The 21939-nt window shown below is 39.4% G+C and overlaps 2 protein-coding genes across 6 annotated transcripts; both read right to left on the bottom strand.

Annotated features, from left to right (window-relative positions):
* Positions 1-3476: 3476 nt before the first annotated feature.
* LOC133740418 (disease resistance protein RPV1-like) lies at positions 3477-9965 on the bottom strand. 5 transcript variants are annotated; one of them, XM_062168371.1, is made up of 12 exons: positions 9331-9964; positions 7924-9028; positions 7531-7821; positions 6556-7440; positions 5854-6475; positions 5403-5659; positions 5083-5260; positions 4890-4992; positions 4455-4530; positions 4318-4371; positions 4070-4202; positions 3477-3689 (listed from the first exon to the last, which is right to left on the bottom strand). In XM_062168371.1, exons 1-6 carry the CDS (start codon positions 9825-9827, stop codon positions 5460-5462), a joined length of 3600 nt encoding a protein of 1199 aa, XP_062024355.1. In that variant the 5' UTR covers positions 9828-9964; the 3' UTR covers positions 3477-3689; positions 4070-4202; positions 4318-4371; positions 4455-4530; positions 4890-4992; positions 5083-5260; positions 5403-5459. The 5 variants fall into 5 exon arrangements, with proteins under 5 accessions (XP_062024355.1, XP_062024356.1, XP_062024352.1 ...); XM_062168372.1 differs by lacking the exon at positions 4318-4371 and having other exon boundaries at positions 6604-7440; positions 9331-9965; XM_062168368.1 differs by lacking the exon at positions 4318-4371.
* Positions 9966-11375: 1410 nt separating this feature from the next.
* LOC133740419 (disease resistance protein RPV1-like) lies at positions 11376-20648 on the bottom strand. The gene is made up of 11 exons (XM_062168373.1): positions 19986-20648; positions 18579-19683; positions 18186-18476; positions 17211-18095; positions 16524-17130; positions 15666-16328; positions 14959-15513; positions 14088-14247; positions 12768-12938; positions 12537-12677; positions 11376-12179 (listed from the first exon to the last, which is right to left on the bottom strand). Exons 1-6 carry the CDS (start codon positions 20480-20482, stop codon positions 16129-16131), a joined length of 3585 nt encoding a protein of 1194 aa, XP_062024357.1. The 5' UTR covers positions 20483-20648; the 3' UTR covers positions 11376-12179; positions 12537-12677; positions 12768-12938; positions 14088-14247; positions 14959-15513; positions 15666-16128.
* Positions 20649-21939: the final 1291 nt, after the last annotated feature.

The raw sequence follows: 21939 nt of genomic DNA, 5'->3' as shown, positions 1-21939 counted from the left end.
GGTCCGCAAGTTGGTTGGATAGGTCCACAAATATCACCTTGTATTCTTTGCAAGAATGGTATATTGTCTTTAGTGTTCTTTGCATAGGATGGTCTCGATCCTACCTTTGCTAAAGAGCAAGCTTTGCAAAACAAATTATATGTTTCAGAAGTAACTCTTTGGACCAATCTTTGGTTCGTACTTCTTTTCGTTTTGAAGAATGGATGTTCGTGTGAAGTTTTTAATATACGGAGCATCATATCACGACCTGGATGTCCCAAACGGTCGTGCTAAAGCCTGTATGTGTCAGAATCCCATAAATTTTCATTCATGATATGGTTGGATTCAATGACTCTAATAGTGGTTGCATACAATCCACTAGAGCGACACACAAGTTTCTCTAATACTCGTGTATTTCCGTAGTTATTAGAGGTGATGCAAAGGAACTCTTGTCCATTCTCACAATGTGTTTTCACATGAAGATCATTGGCTCTTATATCTTTAAAACTCAATAGGGTTCTTTCGGCCCTTGGAGCATATAGAGCTTCGGCAACATTAATATTTGTGCCATTTGGTAACAGAAATTGAGCTGGTCCTCGACCATGAATCAATTGTGATGGTCCTGCCATCGTTGTTACGGAGGATCGACTAGGCGTCATCCATAAAAATAATTGCCTATGTCGCAATATAGTATGTGTGGTACCACTATCAAGAAGGCATTCCAATTCTCCGGAAAACATACTGAAAAATAATAAAGTTCGGAATATTAACACATGATGAAAATGTGATACTTTATTAGTAAGGAAAATTTCCAATGATTACATCATGGTTTTTCCAAAGTCTAAAAATAAAATCAAACCTAGACAAATTGTAGTCACTCAATCTGTTTGGTAACTCCAATAAAATATGACCAGGGAAGTAGAGAGATGTTGGTGGAGCGAGGCTCACTTAAATACACCGATCTCAATCACTTTCCTAGACATCATATTTCATTGGGTGCGCCAGTAGAGAAAAAGTTAATACAATTGTCATTTATTGACTAAGGCATATTTGCCGTTCTTGGAAAATAGAAAGGACTATTCTAATCAAAGTCTGCAGCATCTTTGTGCTCTTCACCTACAGCTTTGAAGTCCTCAATGGTGAGATTGACATCTTCACCATTTTCATCTTCTGCAAGGTAAACTTCTTGCTCTCTCAGGTCCCTATATGCCCTGTATTTTGCAACTAGTTGGTCACTTGCCTTGCATAGCTTGAACCAATGCTCAGTTGATCCACATCGATAACACAATTCATTGTGGTTGCCTCCCTTTAATTGAGGTGCACGTTGTGCATTTTGTGGATATTCCCTAGGAGGGTTTCGGCTGCTACTACCACGTCTCATGATGCGACCTCCACGGCCCATGTTGCCACCACGGCTCATGGTGCTACTTCCACGGCCCATGGTGTTGCCATATCCACTTCTCACACGTGTGGAGTTACCATCACGTGTACCCGCTCTAAAGTTGCGGTTTCCTTCCTTATTGGAGCGGTTATATGGACCCATTCGTCCTTCATATCCCCTGTTATTATGGTACCGTTCCTTGCGTCCTCTTTTGGGTGCGCTATAATTCGCCTCACGAACGCTCTTGGTTCCGACGGGCCTTGAATTATAATTCTTTATGAGGATGTTGTCGTGCTTCTCAGATACCGACAAAATATTTATAAGCTCATTAAACCTCGTAATTCGTCCAGCATTGAAGTCAGTGCGATATTGCTTTGACAGTACAATTGCATCGACGAGGAAGGTGGAGAGAGTCTTCTCAATTAGCTCTTCTTCTGTGATAGGTTTGTTACAGAACCTCAACATGGCTTTGAGGCGAAGAGCTTCTGAATTGTATTCAGAAACAGACTTGAAGTCGGAGAAGCGTATATTGTTCCACTGAACCTTCAAGTCAGGGAGGAGGGTATCTTGGATATTGCCAAAACGCTCATCTAGCGCTACCCAGAGCTCTCTTGCATTCTTGATGGACATATACTCTAACCTGAGTGCTTTGTCCATATAACGTCGCATCAATATAACTGCATGAGCATGCTTTGTTAGTGTTCGAGCGAACACAAGTTCCGGGTTAGGTACCTGGATTATAGGCAATATTCCTTGTGAAGTGAGGTGGTTCTCAACATCGGTAACCCAACTGTGGTATTCTGAGCCTGTTGAGTCGAGCATGGGAAAGTCGAGTCTAGGTTCATTCGACATCCTTGAAAAATAAGGAGAAGATATATTAGTTTCGGAGTTTAAACTTCCACGAAAACTAAAATAACAAGATTTCCGAGCTATGCTACCAAGAAATCAATTTCCAAGATATTTGGATTAGACCGAAACAATCGATGCTTACGGACGCTCTTTAGTCCGAAGTCTTATGAACACTCTTAGTTCATCGATTACGAACGCTCTTAGTTCGTTTAACGTGAATTTCTATAATTCCGCTTTTTAATTGTAAGTTTTCAAGAAAAGAAAAAAAAAAAAAAAAGGAGTAAAAACTCAAAAGCGGGAACTTTTAGTAAAGAATACCTTGAAATAGTATTGTCGGAAAGTCACCGGAAAAGTGCCCGGAAAGTTGTCGGAAAAGTGTCCCGAAAGTCGCCGGAAAAGTGTTACGAAAGTCGCCGGAAAGTTGTCGGAATCTGTCGGCAGATGCTAGGCAGCAGCTCGGCAGGTGCTAGGCAGGTGCTTCGGCAGCTGTTCGGCAGCTGTGCAGCAGGGGCTCGGCAGATGCGCTCGGCAGGTCTCGGCAGCTTTCGGCAGGTGCTGTCGACAGCTTTCGGCAGGTGCTGTCGACAACTTTCGGTAGGACTCGGCAGGGCTCGCTCGGCAGCTTCTCGGCAGATCTCGGCAGGACTCGGCAGGGCTCGGCAGGGCTTCGACAGCGGTTCGGCAGCGGTTCAATTTTTTTCGGTGGCCGGTTCAGGCTGTTTCCGGCCGGTTCTGGCGGTTCTGAAACCGGTTCTGGGCTCCTTGGATCAAGGGCTTTGATATGTGGTAGGTTTTGGGGGTTTTTTGTAGGTTTGGAAAAATGACTTTGATCGGATGATGAACTTCCTCTATTCTTGTTTTTTCGATTCTAATTCTAGAGCAATCGTGCTGATAACGTGTTTAAGAATAATCGAAAACTAAACAGAGAGAAGGAGAGAGTGTAGATGGAGAGATTGAAGAGTGAATGAGTGATTTATTCTTCTCACAATGGAGGGTTTATATAGGGATACAAAGTAGTGTGAATTACCCTACAAACAATATCATATTTTGTTACCAAACTTCTCCACTTCTCAAGTGCTTACTGAACATACTCCATGATGTAGACATTTATACATTTACTACAACAAGTGCTTACCAAACATACTCCATGATGTAGACATTTATACTTTTACTACAACACCATGTACTCATTTCAGCATAGTAGTCCAAACCCCAGTCAAACTTAATGTCCCAAGTACTCATTTGAGCATAGTAGTCCAAACCCAAGTCAAACTTAATCTACATAGTAGGATCTACTCCAACCAAGAGGATAATCAATCTCTACAGAATTCCAAGAACCAATAAAGTTCATTCTTTATAAACTGAAATAACTTTCAAAAGTTGAAATTCGTACTGGTACAAATTACAAATTGGAAGTCAAAGTACTCATAGAAGCAAGTTCCAAAGTTGAGCAAAGTATATCATTCCCATGTTTCAACACCTACATAAAAATCATAATAAAATCAGAGATAACTAAAAGGAGATGTTACTGCCTTTAACTTTTAAAAATTAAAATAAAGGTGATCATTAAAATAAAGGTCCAGCATATAAGCCAATGAATCACAAATTATCACTTAAAAGCAAGGTTTCAGATTGTATGTAATTGGCTTATGCGAGAGGCTAATAGCGACATATACAATGGGTGGAACGAATCGAGAGTATGGTATACCAATTAAAAGCTTAAGACTATGGTTCTGATTTGAAGAGAAAGATAAATCAAATCAAGTCCAAAGTCAAAAGATCGAGAAGTAAAGGAATATGTAGCAACCATCAACCATCACAGCCCCATAAGTAGAAAAATGAACTTCTGAAAAATTTCACCTGCAGTGAACAGTGAATTTGATTCAATATATCCAGAATCGGCAATCTTCACCTCAGTCTTCTTAATACCACCACAATATACTTCAGGCTACAAAAACGATTTTTCTTGACAATTTGATTTCCTACAGCAGACCTGCATAAATAGGCAAATAAGAATTATGAAACAATTTCGTTATGAAACTCAAACCATTATATCATATTGTTAAAAATTCTAACTTGAACTCAAAAACTGACAAAAAGCTAAATACCAATTTATGCTAACAAACTTTGAAGACCCTGCAAATCCATGTTCCTACCTAATACTATCAGTCAATCAAAAGAAATAAAAAATTACTTAACGATTAGAATTGATCTACAAAAATGACAAATAGAACAATGTTCTCACCTGTTTTCAAATTATAATTTGCTTATCACAAAACTCCTTTAACCAAAACCAAATAGTCCAAGACACACAACAGAACCTGCAATAGAAAATAATCATACTTTAGTAAACGGTAACAAATACAAATCAGACTAAAGGCAAACTATACCAGAGTCTTCTTTGGTTCAAAGTCTTATCATAATATATTATCAAAGGGCAAACCAGCCCACCCACATGATAACTGCACAGTCAAACTGTACAACCATCGCTATGAAATTGAAAAGCCTCGCTTGAATCCCTTTAAATTTCAACCCATGTTTCAAACAAAAATCGATCTCTAATATGAATTGATCGCAGAAACAAATAGTGAGATTGTAAAGCAAACAACAAATACAAATAGATTTCATAATCAAAACACAATTTCAAAACAACCCATACAAACCCAAACCAAACACTCACCTTTTTCCTGCTGAAAATTATCCCCCAAACTCGATCAAAATTTTCGAATCCACCACAATCTTGATTCTTGAATCCCTTCTCTTCTCTTTCCCACCCCAGCAACCTACGATGACATCAAATCAAAAACTGAAAATCTCAAATTTGGCAAATAAGCCTACAAAACCAAACCTGTCCTACTCGTTTTCAGGCCAACCTTTGTACGTCAGAGCCTGATCGATCCGGTCGATGCTTCCGTCTCCGTTGTATCGGACAGCTTAAGCCCATATGCCCTGTATGTCAGAGCTTGATAACTACAATCGATGCAAGTCTCCCGAACACACAACACCACCGACCCTTTTCTAAACCTCAGGGGCAAAACCGTCATTCCACTGCTGTATGAACAGAACAGTGCTTATGAACCGTCATATGGGTAAATGTTCTACCCATCAAGCAGAAAAACTCTATACACTAATTTTGAATCACATAGACAACAAAACCAACCGAAGATATAAATCCAGTGATTCGAAATTATACTTTTTGAAATAAGAGAGGGAAGTTACGATATGACTGTGTCCAATCAATACAACAAATTCATGGAAAGCTTGTGGACTGTTGTTTCTTTCGCTGCTGGAAGAGAGGAGAGCGAGTAACCAGAGGAAGAGAAAGAATGAGGATGGTGGCCATCATGATCCCCTTCCAACCTCTGCTGATCAAACCTCGTTTATTGCTATTGCTGCCACTTTGTGCTGCAAGAGTGAGGACGAGGTCACCCTCTTGCCCTTCTTCTTTCTCTGCAAAATAAACATGAAATAGTACCAGCAAATCAATTCCCACATAAACTGAATTTGGATCCAATGGGAAGTCTTTCATGGAGTTGCCTATGATACACTAATTCGTTTTTGTGCATTTATTTATTTTTTCTCTTTTCTTTTTTTCTTTTGAGCACTGTAATTTAAAAAATTAGGATAGTTAAGGGCATGCATACCTGATTTTTCATTGATATCCCTAATGAGGTCAATATTTTCATTAATAAAACTTCTTTTAATTCCTCCTTTTCCGGACATGCATAAGAAGGTTATTCCTCCCTCCCTCGGATGAGAGGGTATTGTTGACTCAACTCCAGCTCGGAGAAAACAAGGATCGTCCGTGGTCGAAGCCACATGATCTTTCTCATCGTAGTAAACAAGCTGGATGCCACACTCCTTTACCTTGAAATCAGATTTCGTATATATTAAAATAGTCACCTCATCACCACATGTAAGTCGATTCCCAAACTTCCAGTGACTTAACCATATCACATCTTTTCCTTCACCCGGAACGCCAGAGAAGTTTGGACCATGGATCCACTTCAGCCCCTTGCTCTTATTAATCACAACGGTAATTGTCGGATAACGTGAACCGTCAATATTGACAATATTGGTCAAAGGATCAGAATCATTGTTGTTGGATTGTGCTATGACCGAGAGGACATTCAGCCCTCGTATATTGAGATTGGGAAGTAAAGGCACAGTAAAAGATACAGAGGACCCTCTGTTCCTATGGCTGAACTGGCCTGGAACTTCGTCTCCAGGAAGGAATGTGCTGAATATACCATCTTCGTACAGTCCCTATATCATGGAAATCAGATATTAGTCGAGAGAGAGAGAGGCACCTAGAGAGAGAGAGAGAGAGAGAGAGAGAGAGAGACCTGGACGGGATGTGTTCCCTCCCATGCAGAATGAAATCCACTACTGACCATCAAAATGTTTTCCAAGGTTTCCAGGTTGCCTAGACTCAAAAGTTTTAGCATTTCTTTATCAACTCTTTCAATGGGTTCCATCTTGAACTCACCCTGTAACTCAACAAGGTTATGGTTGGACCCCCAATGACCACAACCTCTTCGAGAAAAAGGTTGAAATGTTACTTTTTCCAATGATGTGCACCCGACCACATGGAAACTAACTGATTCTCCTGGCCCTAGAAGTGATTTGAGCTTTGTACAATCGTTGAAAGAGAGTTCTTGGAGGCCAGTAACACCTCTTATGCAATCCGGTAGCCTAGAAATTGGGTTCCCGCTGAGATCCAATTTTTGCAACGACAATAGATTAGCAACATCACTAGGAAAATCATCATCCAAAAGATTGCAGTTTCTTAGACTCAAGTTTACTAAATTCCGCGGAAGATAAGAAGCCCAAGAAAGTTCTTGAATCGGACTTGAGCACAGTTCGACCTCCCTGGTGGTAGTGACTAGTAACCGATGTATTGGAACTCCATCTGCTTGAAACACTTTCAACGATTGTAGCTTCCTCATTTCTGTCGGAAACTCTCTAAGATTTGAACAACCAGAGATAACAAGTGTTTCAAGGAAGGTTAGGATAGAAATGTTCTCCGGAAGCATCCTAAGATTTTTGCAATCTTTCACACTCAAATAAATAAGCCTTCTCTCCAGGACTCCAATGGATTCATGAACACTTACCAATCTCGCACAATCTTCAAGAATGAGTCTCTCTAGATTAGGGATACATGAGAAATCAGAGATTTCTGTAAAGTCATGAGAGTGGCTGAGATTTAAGATTTTTAGTGATGGGAGATACTGCACAGAGATAAAGGTGAAGGATATGAGAAGTCCAAAATGTATAATTAATTACCAAACAGGAAAAGAGTTTGCATGGATTTGCATTACCTTTGTTCCCCTCCAAAGTCGTCTCAAACTACTATAACACATTTCAAGAGCAACAAGGCTCTCCAACGGAAAATCAGTGGGTAAGGAAGCTAAAGGAAATTTAATCCAACAAAGCCATCTCAGTCCTGCAGGAAATTCTTCGTAGCGTCCACTGAGCTGCACATGACTGAGCTGGAGGAGTCTTAGTTTGTGCATCCTTGTAAATGCATTGGTTTCCAATACCACCTTACTTGAATTTCTCGAAGGGTACATTTGCATGTTGAGAACAAGTCCTTCAATTGTTTGGGTGCCCTAATAAAACAAGTGAAAAAATAAAATAAAAGGACTTCAGATAAGTCAATGAATAATGAATACACACGCAAAGAAAATACATCAAATAAGCATGTTTCTTACAATACTTTCGGACAATATTTTGAAAGAATCCTTATGATGCCATACTCGACTACGTCGTTCTGGCTCCTTGGATTCTAGACGAACAATTTCTCTTCCCATGTCACGAATCATGTCATGCATTTGCACCAGCTTATTATCTTTGTCAGTGGTTACCAAACATCTATCAATGAGATTCTGAGTGCCAACCTCTGTGAAGAAGTCACAGTCATCTAAGATTGTAACAATGATACCTTTCTCCATTCCGATGAAAAAGAATGCAATATGAAGGAATAAGTTTCTGTCATGATCATCTTGTAAGGAGTCGTAGCTTATTTTGAGTTTCTTCATTATTTCACCATTTGGAATAGCTTCTAGTTTGTTCAATGCACTTTCCCAGACAACTAGATTCTTTCCTGATAAAGAAGAACCTAAAACTTTAAGAGCTAGTGGAAGTCCTCCACAATGATCTATTACCCTTTTCGAGTAATCAGTATAACTTACAATGGGATGGTCCTGTCCAAAAGCATGCCAACTAAAGAGCGCTAATGAATCATCCTCACCCAGAATTCTAACCTCATGCACCTTAGCAAATTGGCAGTGAGCTCCCAACAATCCCGCACAGCTACTTGTTATGATGATCTTGCTTCCTGGATGAAACCTATTTTGCATCCTCAGTAATGCGGCTAATTGGTCCACATGATCCACGTCATCGAGAACAAGAAAAACTCTTTCACAGCTAATAGCGTCTTCAATCTTAGCCATCCCTTCACTAATATTGTGAATTGTCACTTTACTTGCACCCAAAATATCATTAAGAAGTTGTTTTTGTAGCCGAAGCAAGCCATTTGATTGTTCTGAAACTTCTCTGACATTTTCAAGGAAACTGCATCTCTCAAATTTTTGAAAGTTTGATTTATAAACAAATTTCGCTATGGTTGATTTTCCTATCCCACGCATCCCATGAATTAAAAGTATGCCAACATCAGCTGATCCATCTTGTAACCATAAATTGATGTCTTCCGTTTGAGAATCTATTCCAATTAGGTGGGGTTCAACACTTAGGGGATTGCGCCTTAGTTTATCTTCCATTACCCTTACAATTTTCTTGATGAACTTAGACTCGTGCCTAAAATATATATAGCAAATAAATAAAAAGAAGTCAGAGGTATTATGATCATCAAATACCGCTCATGAAAATATCATAACCAAGTTGTTAATTAATTAATCATCAAGCAATGTGATGCATGTACGTTGAAAGCAAAATATCATAACAAAATTATTAATTAGTCTACAATTAGTTTGTGGATGTGGAATGTATTAAACTGAAAGATAAGATCTAATATCCATTTTCAAAAAATGTTGTTGACTATCAGAAGAGATCGAATCAAACTTTGGGATGGAGTAGCTAGGTTGAATGAAAACACATACCCGTCGGCTTCATTTTGCAAGACCATTCCTGCTAGATCTGCAACTTCTGTGAGTGCCGCCCTCCATCGCTTCACCTTGTCCTTCAAGGAATGATTTCTTTCGTGTCTAGCAAATGCTTTTGCAAGACTTCCTGTTTGCTTCCTTACTTGGGATGGATCGACATCGTAGAAGACAGGTAAAACTATGTGATCGCGGGTCCTCTTGCGTTCCATGATCATCACAAGCTCATCAAGGCACCATCCGGAAGACGCATAGTCTTTTGAAAACACAATAACAGAACTTCGTGACTGCTCGATGGCTTTCCGCAGTTCTGGTTTGATATCATGTCCCCTTGGAAGTTCGTCGTCATCTCGAAACGTACGAAAGCCTGAATTGACAAAGGCTGTGTAGAGGTGGTCAGTAAAAGTCTTGCGAGTATCACCCCTGAAACTCAAGAACACATGATAACTAGTTGGGCAAGTATTCGGAGAGATAGTTGTTGCAAGTGCAAGAGCCATCCTAGATCTGACAAACTTCAATGGAAAGAAGATTGTGCATATATACAAGTAATCACAAGCAGCTCGTAAATTAATAGAATGTTAAGAACAATTTCTTGGAAGAAATTGACTGTTTGGTTCCAACAAAATCCAAAAGAAAGTTGGTTGTGCAGATGAGAGCAAGTACTAATGGGCGTGGTAGTGGGGTTGGAGACTTGGAGTGTTGCTTTCTTTTATGCGACGACTAAATATAAGTCAAGTCTACGTTCACACCGAAGACTACTAGGATCAGCTCCGTCATTGTGTCTGTGATCGATCACTTGGATCCCACTATGGGGTTGGTTAGTGACTCGAACAATTAAGGAGAATATGCGATGTAGTTTCCATTCAGAAAAATGATATTCTTGAATTGACGGCTGGACTCGAGTTTGCAGTGGTTAAATTTTAACATTTCTGGTGAATAATCTCTCATGAATTCATATTTGGTGTATCGCTTGCTTGGTTATCTTCTGTCATGAAATAATCGAGAAAAACAAGTCTTTGTACTTTTCAAAATTTTCAAAAGAATATTACTCTATTCAGATTAATAAAATTGGTCATTTTACTAATTAAGTTTACTTAAAAAAAAAAAAAGGGTTCTTGACCCAAAGCACCAAAATGAACAAAAATTATCTCACTTACCCCACCAACAGATATTTATTCGCACTAACTCAATTTAAAATAAAATGACAATTATGTCCTCCATCTAATTAAACAGCTACTTTATGCCACTTTCTTTTCCCTTCGATCTCTCTCTGTCTCTGTATACTGTCTCTGCAAAGGATGAGAAGCCGGAGCCGATTTCGCTCACCTCTCTCTCTCTCTCTCTCCCCAAAATCAAATCCCGATTTCACAATCCTCCGATCTCCGCCGGACATACAAACGGTGGCAACTCTCAGACCAGCGGAGGCGGGTTAGGTTTGCGACGATCAGCATCAGAAACTGGTTGATTAATGGAGGCCAGAGAGTCAGCGATGGATTTGGCTTGTTGGAGATACGCATCAACAGATTGAGTGCCCTTTTGGAGGTCAAAGAGCTGCAGCTTGAGAGCGGTAGCACTGGCTGCAGACTTTTGGGCAAAATGACGCGACAAGCAATCCCAGATGCTTTTAGAAGTGTCAAACCCAATGGTAAGGCGAGCGATATTTTCAGTGAGGGAGGTATTGAGGATGCTCACAATTTGTTGATCTACTGTAACCCATTTGTCATGCTCCGGATTTGAAACAGTTTTGGCAGGAGTGTCAGTGGTTGCAGGAGTGGTGATGGTGACCGCTGGCTCTGGAATGGTCCCATCAACATACCCCCAGAGATTAGCACCACGGAGGTAGGGTTTGATCTGTCGTAGCCACACTAAGTAATTGGTTTCATGAAGTTTGATGAATTGAGAAGTAATTGGTTTCATGAAGTTTGATGAATTGAGTAGTGTTTTGGGTGGGGGCAGGGGTGTCGGAGGAGGTGGAAGTAGCCATTGAGGAAGAGGAAAGAAGAGAAGACGAGATAACACAGGTTAGAACCAGAAACCTAGGCTGATACCATGAAGAAATTGATTTTCATTGATTTGTGCAATTGCACTCTATACAATATATAGCAGTATACGTGATTATATTTACAGACAGCATTCAATTGGAATTACAACAATATCAAACTGCTCAATCCTAGCCTTGTAACAGATGCTAAACTCTAGCCATAACATGCATATCCTTGACAGTAGCAATATCAGGCTGGAGACAAATCAATTAATGGAAGAGATTTGTTTGTGGCTTGAGTTGAGGAAGAGATATGCAAAGAATCTGTGGTTCTAATATATATCACCTGGTTTGAAGGAGAAGTTGGGTTTATACGAGAAGCAGATAATAAATTTTATTAATACAAATAGACACAGGAAGCCTGTTTCTTCTCTGCAGCAAGGGCAGCTCCCCCACCGTATATGCAGTCCATGCAGCAATCACAATCCCAGATTCCTCAAAGTACAATCTCATGAAAATCAGATGAACCCACAATTGCGATCCCTGAACTTGCAGAGTTCTGTGCCAACAATGCAGCAGAACAATATGATGAGCTTGTAGCAAAATTCTATGTCTTCTTTATCTCGGTGGAAGCCATTTTCAGTTTGAGGGCAATAGGAACCGCCTCGATCTCAGTTGTTTCTTTTGTTCCGGCTTGTCGTCGGTAAACAATAGCAACCGCTACACTTGTGGGTTTGTGTAGGGTGTATTATAATGAGGGCAAAATTGGAAAATTAGGCACAATTTTTTATCTGCTGAGTCTATTTAGAAATTTGCTGGGTTCAAATAGAAACACCCAAACCAAATAGTCCAAGACACACAACAGAACCTGCAATAGGAAAGAATCATACTTTAGTAAATGGTAACAAATATAAATCAGACTAAAGGCAAACTATACCAGTCTTCTTTGGTTCAAAGTCTTATCTTAATATATTATCAAAGGGCAAACCAGCCCACCCACATGATAACTGCACAGTCAAACTGTACAACCATCGCAATGAAATTGAAAAGCCTAGCTTGAATCCCTTTAACTTTCAACCCATGTTTCAAACAAAAATCGATCTCTAATATGAATTGATCGCAGAAACAAATAGTGAGATTGTAAAGCAAACAACAAATACAAATAGATTTCATAATCAAAACACAATTTCAAGACGACCCATACAAACCCAAACCAAACACTTACCTTTTTCCTGCAGAAAATTATCCCCCAAACTCGATCAAAATTTTTGAATCCACCACTCCGAAAACAAACCCAAACCCTTCACCCGAAGCCCACCACAATCTTGAATCTTGAATCCCTTCTCCTCTTTCCCACCCCAGCAACCTACGATGACATCAAATCAAAAACTGAAAATCTCAAATTTGGCAAATAAGCCTACAAAACCAAATCGGTCCTACTTGTTTTCAGGCCAACCTTTGTACGTCAGAGCCTGATCGATCCGGTCGATGCTTCCGTCTCCGTTGTATCGGACAGCTTAAATGGGTATGCTTGTATGTCAGAGCTTGACAACTACAATCGAATCGATGAACACACAACACCACCGACCCTTTTCTAAACCTCAGGGACAAAACCGTCATTCCACTGCTGTATGAACAGAACTGTTAGGTTTTAGTATATAGTAAACTAGCAAAGGCGCCCGCGCTTTGCCGCGGAATTTGTTGTTGCTAACAAACAACCATGAAAAACATAATTGAAATTGACTTCATTCTTGATGAAAGTGAGAAATAAAAAAAGACAATTGGCTATTCTCAAAAAAGCACAGAAGGTTACTAATATAAAATGCAGACTTGGTTCAAAGCATTGTCGAAATTAAATCTTACTGACAGTTAAGCTATGAATCTTAAATGACAGTTAAGTGTTCTACTTTTGGAAATTATGAATGTTGTTTGGAGAAGCGCAAACAGCTTATCAGTCTGTGAAGCCTTCTCAACAGCCTGAGGTATAATCTGCAAAAGCTACATTAACCCAGACATATGCACACAACTAAGAAAAGAAAAAAAAAAACCAAATCTAAACATTGCTCAGAAATCTATAAGCAATAGACCACACCAAGTCTTTTTCATGCAGTTTACTTCTCAAGTTGATAAGTTGCCCTACTTCTTGCATGACATTTGGAGAGACTAATACCTTTATGTACCATACAGATTATATGTGGGTGAACACACCAAATTCTCGACTGAAATTAAAGAAAAGAGAATCAAAGTAAATAGCTGGAAAAAGAGGATAAGTGTTGTAGATATTACCCTTGCCCATAAAGATTTATCAATGTCATGATTTTTCAATTGAAAATAAGTTCAAACAAAATCTGAGATTGGCAAAACTTGCTGGAATGAAGTAAGCAAGTGTATTTTACTTTTAGAGATAACTAATGAAGATGTTTAATTTTTCAGCCAAGTTGTTGCATGTTTAGGCAAATATTTGAGTAATATTATCGATGGAGTTAGAATAAAATGCATAACAGATTGATTCTTGCACTTAAGTTGTTTCTTTTCTATATGCATACTCAAGGGAAAAGTTAAGCACCAAAATCAACCTGATTTTGATTTTTTTTGTTGATGCAGTTAATGCACAAAACAGCTATTTCTGTAGTATAGAGGTTAGTGAAGAGAACTGATTAAGATAACTTATTATATAAAGCACATAAACTATACCCAAGTCTCCATTAGCTTGAAATTGAAATTGGAAACGTTTCTCAACAGCCTACCTCAATAATAGTTTGGGAAAAAAATTTACCTTCACAATTTCATGGAGAAAGCAGCCCACCCCCCTCTCTCTCCCTGTGCAAGCCCAACAAACAATCATGACCAAACACTGAACCTTCGCTGTAACCACCGTGATAGTCCTGAGGCTCCAAACAAAATTTAACTTGTCGATTTGATCTGCTGGCATTGACCTGCAACAATGAAGAATTAAGAGCACCATTAAAGCTAAATATCTGCAAATACATTTAAATCAATTGAAATATTTTGATTGACCTTTTCAACAAAGATTGGTCTGAGTTTTTTTTTGTCAGTACAATCAATTCCAGCATAGAAAAAGAGTCATGCTATTGTCATTCATCACCTCTGAATGGCACTATCAATTGAAATTGGAATGCACAACAGGTTTTTTTATGAAGGCCACGCTTTTGTTCATTGTTAATAGGAATGCACAACATATTCTAGTTAGGTCTAAAGTGAAATGGAAAGAAATGTGTAAGTCATGCCATTCGTTCATTTCGTTGTTCAAATATAACAGTGAAACACAAAAATAGTCAAATACATTCTTTTTGTTTTAATGATCTGAATGATTCCAATTGAAACATTTGTGTTAACGCGATCAAGTTCCGACCTTAGCTTATGTTAGAGCTCTACTTAGCTGGACAGGATGATGGTTTTCACTTAATAATGCCATTTGAAATATGGTTATCATATTATGCAAGCTGATAGTATTCTTGGATTATAGAGTTTTACCATCTAAACAAAATTGAACACCCCATATTCATTAAAGCCACCCAAAACTGCATGTACCAAAATTTAAAACCAATATATACCATAAGTAACTTACCCGGAGCTCAATCCTTCAAAGATATCTGATTTTAAAACCAATACCATAAGTAGCTTACCCGGAGCTCAATCCTTCAAAGATATCTGATTGTTCAATCAAATCCCCCCAATTTGATCAAATGGGTGCCACCTCAATCGGATATTCCTATTTGTTCAAAATTGCTCAATTTCTCAAAGAAAAACCATCACCAGCCCCTTCGCCTCTCTGAGAAGAAGAATTGATCTATAAGAAAAACCTAGTATTGGAATTAGTAAATATTGAGGAAGAAGAAAGTACCTCAAGAAAGCAAGCAGCAGGCCCATTCTGCTACACAATGAACGTGCTGCACCTTTTGAATGAGACTAATACCAAAAACAGAGTTTGAGATGGAAATGAAATTCAACCACTCACCATTCATCTAGCTTTTGATAATATACAAAGTCTAGCAGTACTATTAGCGTTTCTCAGGATCATGACTCTTTCTATCTCGTACAACAGTTGTGTTACATGAGCTGATATCAACATGAAGAAGTGAAGAACAAAGGCATACAGTAAGAAGTAGCAGCAGCAAATCTCAGGCACAATCACCTCCTCCTCATCAATAACTTCTTGAAGATCGATAACCTTCACAATACTGTAAATGCAAAAATACCCATTTAAAATCCAACTCTTAAATAATAGATTATTATCCTGAGATTCATAAATTAAAGAATCCACTATAAAAAAAAAAAACAGACAAAAGAAAAAAAAAAATGCTGAACATCACTCGCCGGGCCATGGATTTACTCTTGATAGAGAGCTTTGAGAATTAGGCATGCGTTTCTTCAAGAGATCCAAAACACAAAGAAAGAAATATCGATTCTGTTGTTGATGTTGATGGCTGCGTTTGATGCTGCAAAAAGTGAATGTCGATCTTGATAGGGTCTTCCCGAAGACACAAAGAATTAGGGATTTTGTTTATATATTGAGGGGAAATGGCAGCATGGTAATTCAGACAAAACCGAGGGTACCGTCATTTCGTACCCTTATGAACAGTTAAATAAACAGGGATGAACAGTGAAGGTCGTTCGGCTTTAGATTATAGTATAATGTTCCACCCATCAAGCAGAAAACCTCTATACACTAATTTTGAATCACATGGACAACAAAACCAACCGAAGGTATAAATCCAGTGATTCAAAATTATACTTTTTGAAATAATAAGAGAAGGAAGTTACGATATGACTTGTGCCCAATTAATACAACAAATTCATGGAGGGCTTGTGGACTGTTGTTTCTTTCGCTGCTGGAAGAGAGGAGAGCGAGTAACCAGAGGAAGAGAAAGAATGAGGATGGTGGCCATCATGATCCCCTTCCAACCTCTGCTGAACAAACCTCGTTTATTGCTATTGCTGCCACTTTGTGCTGCAAGAGTGAGGACGAGGTCACCCTCTTGCCCTTCTTCTTTCTCTGCAAAATAAACATGAAAATAGTACTAGCAAATCAATTCCCACATAAACTGAATTTGGATCCAATGGGAAGTCTTTCATGGAGTTGCCTATGATACGCTAATTCGTTTTTGTGCATTTATTTATTTTTTCTCTTTTCTTTTTTTCTTTTGAGCACTGTAATTTAAAAAATTAGGATAGTTAAGGGCATGCCTACCTGATTTTTCATTGATATCCCTAATGAGGCCAATATTTTCATCAATAAAACATCCTTTTCCGTGTATGCATAGGAAGGTTATTCCTTCCTCCCGATAACAGGGTATTGTTGACCGAACTCCAGCTCGGAGAAAACAAGGATCGTCCGTGGTCGAAGCCACATGATCTTTCTCATCGTAGTAAACAAGCTGGATGCCACACTCCTTTACCTTGAAATCAGATTTCGTATATATTAAAATAGTCACCTCATCACCACATGTAAGTCGATTCCCAAACTTCCAGTGACTTAACCATATCACATCTTTTCCTTCACCCGGAACGCCAGAGAAGTTTGGACCATGGATCCACTTCAGCCCCTTGCTCTTATTAATCACAACGGTAATTGTCGGATAACGTGAACCGTCAATATTGACAATATTGGTCAAAGGATCAGAATCATTGTTGTTGGATTGTGCTATGACCGAGAGGACATTCAGCCCTCGTATATTGAGATTGGGAAGTAAAGGCACAGTAAAAGATACAGAGGACCCTCTGTTCCTATGGCTGAACTGGCCTGGAACTTCGTCTCCAGGAAGGAATGTGCTGAATATACCATCTTCGTACAGTCCCTATATCATGGAAATCAGATATTAGTCGAGAGAGAGAGAGGCACCTAGAGAGAGAGAGAGAGAGAGAGAGAGAGAGAGACCTGGACGGGATGTGTTCCCTCCCATGCAGAATGAAATCCACTACTGACCATCAAAATGTTTTCCAAGGTTTCCAGGTTGCCTAGACTCAAAAGTTTTAGCATTTCTTTATCAACTCTTTCAATGGGTTCCATCTTGAACTCACCCTGTAACTCAACAAGGTTATGGTTGGACCCCCAATGACCACAACCTCTTCGAGAAAAAGGTTGAAATGTTACTTTTTCCAATGATGTGCACCCGACCACATGGAAACTAACTGATTCTCCTGGCCCTAGAAGTGATTTGAGCTTTGTACAATCGTTGAAAGAGAGTTCTTGGAGGCCAGTAACACCTCTTATGCAATCCGGTAGCCTAGAAATTGGGTTCCCGCTGAGATCCAATTTTTGCAACGACAATAGATTAGCAACATCACTAGGAAAATCATCATCCAAAAGATTGCAGTTTCTTAGACTCAAGTTTACTAAATTCCGCGGAAGATAAGAAGCCCAAGAAAGTTCTTGAATCGGACTTGAGCACAGTTCGACCTCCCTGGTGGTAGTGACTAGTAACCGATGTATTGGAACTCCATCTGCTTGAAACACTTTCAACGATTGTAGCTTCCTCATTTCTGTCGGAAACTCTCTAAGATTTGAACAACCAGAGATAACAAGTGTTTCAAGGAAGGTTAGGATAGAAATGTTCTCCGGAAGCATCCTAAGATTTTTGCAATCTTTCACACTCAAATAAATAAGCCTTCTCTCCAGGACTCCAATGGATTCATGAACACTTACCAATCTCGCACAATCTTCAAGAATGAGTCTCTCTAGATTAGGGATACATGAGAAATCAGAGATTTCTGTAAAGTCATGAGAGTGGCTGAGATTTAAGATTTTTAGTGATGGGAGATACTGCACAGAGATAAAGGTGAAGGATATGAGAAGTCCAAAATGTATAATTAATTACCAAACAGGAAAAGAGTTTGCATGGATTTGCATTACCTTTGTTCCCCTCCAAAGTCGTCTCAAACTACTATAACACATTTCAAGAGCAACAAGGCTCTCCAACGGAAAATCAGTGGGTAAGGAAGCTAAAGGAAATTTAATCCAACAAAGCCATCTCAGTCCTGCAGGAAATTCTTCGTAGCGTCCACTGAGCTGCACATGACTGAGCTGGAGGAGTCTTAGTTTGTGCATCCTTGTAAATGCATTGGTTTCCAATACCACCTTACTTGAATTTCTCGAAGGGTACATTTGCATGTTGAGAACAAGTCCTTCAATTGTTTGGGTGCCCTAATAAAACAAGTGAAAAAATAAAATAAAAGGACTTCAGATAAGTCAATGAATAATGAATACACACGCAAAGAAAATACATCAAATAAGCATGTTTCTTACAATACTTTCGGACAATATTTTGAAAGAATCCTTATGATGCCATACTCGACTACGTCGTTCTGGCTCCTTGGATTCTAGACGAACAATTTCTCTTCCCATGTCACGAATCATGTCATGCATTTGCACCAGCTTATTATCTTTGTCAGTGGTTACCAAACATCTATCAATGAGATTCTGAGTGCCAACCTCTGTGAAGAAGTCACAGTCATCTAAGATTGTAACAATGATACCTTTCTCCATTCCGATGAAAAAGAATGCAATATGAAGGAATAAGTTTCTGTCATGATCATCTTGTAAGGAGTCGTAGCTTATTTTGAGTTTCTTCATTATTTCACCATTTGGAATAGCTTCTAGTTTGTTCAATGCACTTTCCCAGACAACTAGATTCTTTCCTGATAAAGAAGAACCTAAAACTTTAAGAGCTAGTGGAAGTCCTCCACAATGATCTATTACCCTTTTCGAGTAATCAGTATAACTTACAATGGGATGGTCCTGTCCAAAAGCATGCCAACTAAAGAGCGCTAATGAATCATCCTCACCCAGAATTCTAACCTCATGCACCTTAGCAAATTGGCAGTGAGCTCCCAACAATCCCGCACAGCTACTTGTTATGATGATCTTGCTTCCTGGATGAAACCTATTTTGCATCCTCAGTAATGCGGCTAATTGGTCCACATGATCCACGTCATCGAGAACAAGAAAAACTCTTTCACAGCTAATAGCGTCTTCAATCTTAGCCATCCCTTCACTAATATTGTGAATTGTCACTTTACTTGCACCCAAAATATCATTAAGAAGTTGTTTTTGTAGCCGAAGCAAGCCATTTGATTGTTCTGAAACTTCTCTGACATTTTCAAGGAAACTGCATCTCTCAAATTTTTGAAAGTTTGATTTATAAACAAATTTCGCTATGGTTGATTTTCCTATCCCACGCATCCCATGAATTAAAAGTATGCCAACATCAGCTGATCCATCTTGTAACCATAAATTGATGTCTTCCGTTTGAGAATCTATTCCAATTAGGTGGGGTTCAACACTTAGGGGATTGCGCCTTAGTTTATCTTCCATTACCCTTACAATTTTCTTGATGAACTTAGACTCGTGCCTAAAATATATATAGCAAATAAATAAAAAGAAGTCAGAGGTATTATGATCATCAAATACCGCTCATGAAAATATCATAACCAAGTTGTTAATTAATTAATCATCAAGCAATGTGATGCATGTACGTTGAAAGCAAAATATCATAACAAAATTATTAATTAGTCTACAATTAGTTTGTGGATGTGGAATGTATTAAACTGAAAGATAAGATCTAATATCCATTTTCAAAAAATGTTGTTGACTATCAGACGATATCGAATCAAACTTTGGGATGGAGTAGCTAGGTTGAATGAAAACACATACCCGTCGGCTTCATTTTGCAAGACCATTCCTGCTAGATCTGCAACTTCTGTGAGTGCCGCCCTCCATCGCTTCACCTTGTCCTTCAAGGAATGATTTCTTTCGTGTCTAGCAAATGCTTTTGCAAGACTTCCTGTTTGCTTCCTTACTTGGGATGGATCGACGTCGTAGAAGACAGGTAAAACTATGTGATCACGGGTCTTCTTGCGTTCCATGATCATCACAAGCTCATCAAGGCACCATCCGGAAGACGCATAGTCTTTTGAAAACACAATAACAGAACTTCGTGACTGCTCGATGGCTTTCCGCAGTTCTGGTTTGATATCATGTCCCCTTGGAAGTTCGTCATCATCTCGAAACGTACGAAAGCCTGAATTGACAAAGGCTGTGTAGAGGTGGTCAGTAAAAGTCTTGCGAGTATCACCCCTGAAACTCAAGAACACATGATAACTAGTTGGACAAGTATTCGGAGAGATAGTTGTTGCAAGTGCAAGAGCCATCCTAGATCTGACAAACTTCAATGGAAAGAAGATTGTGCATATATACAAGTAATCACAAGCAGCTCTTAAATTAATAGAATGCTAAGAACAATTTCTTGGAAGAAATTGACTGCTTGGTTCCAACAAAATCCAAAAGAAAAGTTGGTTGTGCAGATGAGAGCAAGTACTAATGGGCGTGCCAGTGGGGTTGGAGACTTGGAGTGTTGCTTTCTTTTATGCGACGACTAAATATAAGTCAAGTCTACGTTCACACCGAAGACTATTAGGATCAGCTCCGTCCATTGTGTCTGTGATCGATCACTTGGATCCCAATATGGGGTTGGTTAGTGACTCGAACAGTTAAGGAGAGTATGCGATGTAGTTTCCATTCAGAAAAATGATATTCTTGAATTGACGACTGGACTCGAGTTTGCAATGGTTAAATTTTAACATTTCTGGTGAATAATCTCTCATGAATTCATATTTGGTGTATCGCTTGCTTGGTTATCTTCTGTCATGAAATAATCGAGAAAAACAAGTCTTTTTTTTTTTTTTGACGACGAAAATAGGTCAGCCATTTCATTAAATTCAGCAAGCAGTACAAGAACGAAACACCCCTATGGGGTCGACAGAAAGCAATCGTCCCTTAGAACCATAAGAAACCCTATTCTAAACAAATAGCACCCCATATAATCCCTAGTACACCCACCTTTTAGGAAGTCCACGCACCATTATTCTAACAAAAACCAGAAACCTTGAAGCAGAGGATGACATACCATCCTCCAGGCATAAAAGGTAACAACTAAGGCACTGATTTTTGCGACCCAAAAAGAAATTAAATTAAAAGAGCCGTAGAAGGTGTCAGACCACCTTCCACATTATCCTTTGCATCAGGAGACGACCCAAAATGGACCCATAACCCTGTCGAAATTAACCACATCCAAGGCCCAATTTGGGTAAACCCTAGAGCCCAGCAAGCCACTTCAGGAGAATCCCTAGCCTCCCCAACAACTTCACCGTCGCCGTCATCCTCTTGGAAACCGCCGCCGTCTCTATAGAAACTGCCACCCCCATAGAGATCACCACTACCACCGTAGAGACCACCACTACCATCAAGGACAAATTGCATAATCAAATTTGATGCCCAGTAACTCAAGTCCCCCGATAAGCAAGACAGATCCACCATCACCACCATCAGATCGATGCAATCCCAGACAAACCAACCTGACCAAACATTGCCGCAAGCTACATGGCCTCCAGCTCCCGGCGTGACAGCGCCTGGCAATGGAGGATTCCCGATCCGGCCTGCACCCAAGAAGACGAGAAGGAGAAGGACACCCACACTGCCGCACGTCCTGAGTACGCGAGCACCAAAACTCGCCAGAGTCACAATTCCAGATCCCAAGATCCCTAAAACCAAAAACCTTCCACCGCAAAAAACAACCGCTAGCCATGGAGAAAAATTTCTTTCGAGCAAC

The sequence above is a fragment of the Rosa rugosa genome, chromosome 3, assembly GCF_958449725.1.
Source record: "Rosa rugosa chromosome 3, drRosRugo1.1, whole genome shotgun sequence".
NCBI classification, from domain to species: Eukaryota; Viridiplantae; Streptophyta; class Magnoliopsida; order Rosales; family Rosaceae; genus Rosa; species Rosa rugosa.
Note: the sequence above shows the minus strand (reverse complement) of the source record. Positions and strands in the feature narration are given on the sequence as shown.

Bases quoted from the DNA above. Each gene is read 5' to 3' on its own strand.
- LOC133740418 (XM_062168371.1), bottom strand. From the start codon at position 9,827: ATGGCTCTTGCACTTGCAACAACTATCTCTCCGAATACTTGCCCAACT. The intron at 9,029-9,330 runs GTATGTGTTTTC...TATATATTTTAG, and splicing joins TTGCAAAATGAAGCCGACGG to GCACGAGTCTAAGTTCATCA. The intron at 7,441-7,530 runs GTAATGCAAATC...ATCTCTGTGCAG, and splicing joins GACTTTGGAGGGGAACAAAG to TATCTCCCATCACTAAAAAT.
- LOC133740419 (XM_062168373.1), bottom strand. From the start codon at position 20,482: ATGGCTCTTGCACTTGCAACAACTATCTCTCCGAATACTTGTCCAACT. The intron at 19,684-19,985 runs GTATGTGTTTTC...TATATATTTTAG, and splicing joins TTGCAAAATGAAGCCGACGG to GCACGAGTCTAAGTTCATCA. The intron at 17,131-17,210 runs GTCTCTCTCTCT...TCCATGATATAG, and splicing joins AGGGAACACATCCCGTCCAG to GGACTGTACGAAGATGGTAT.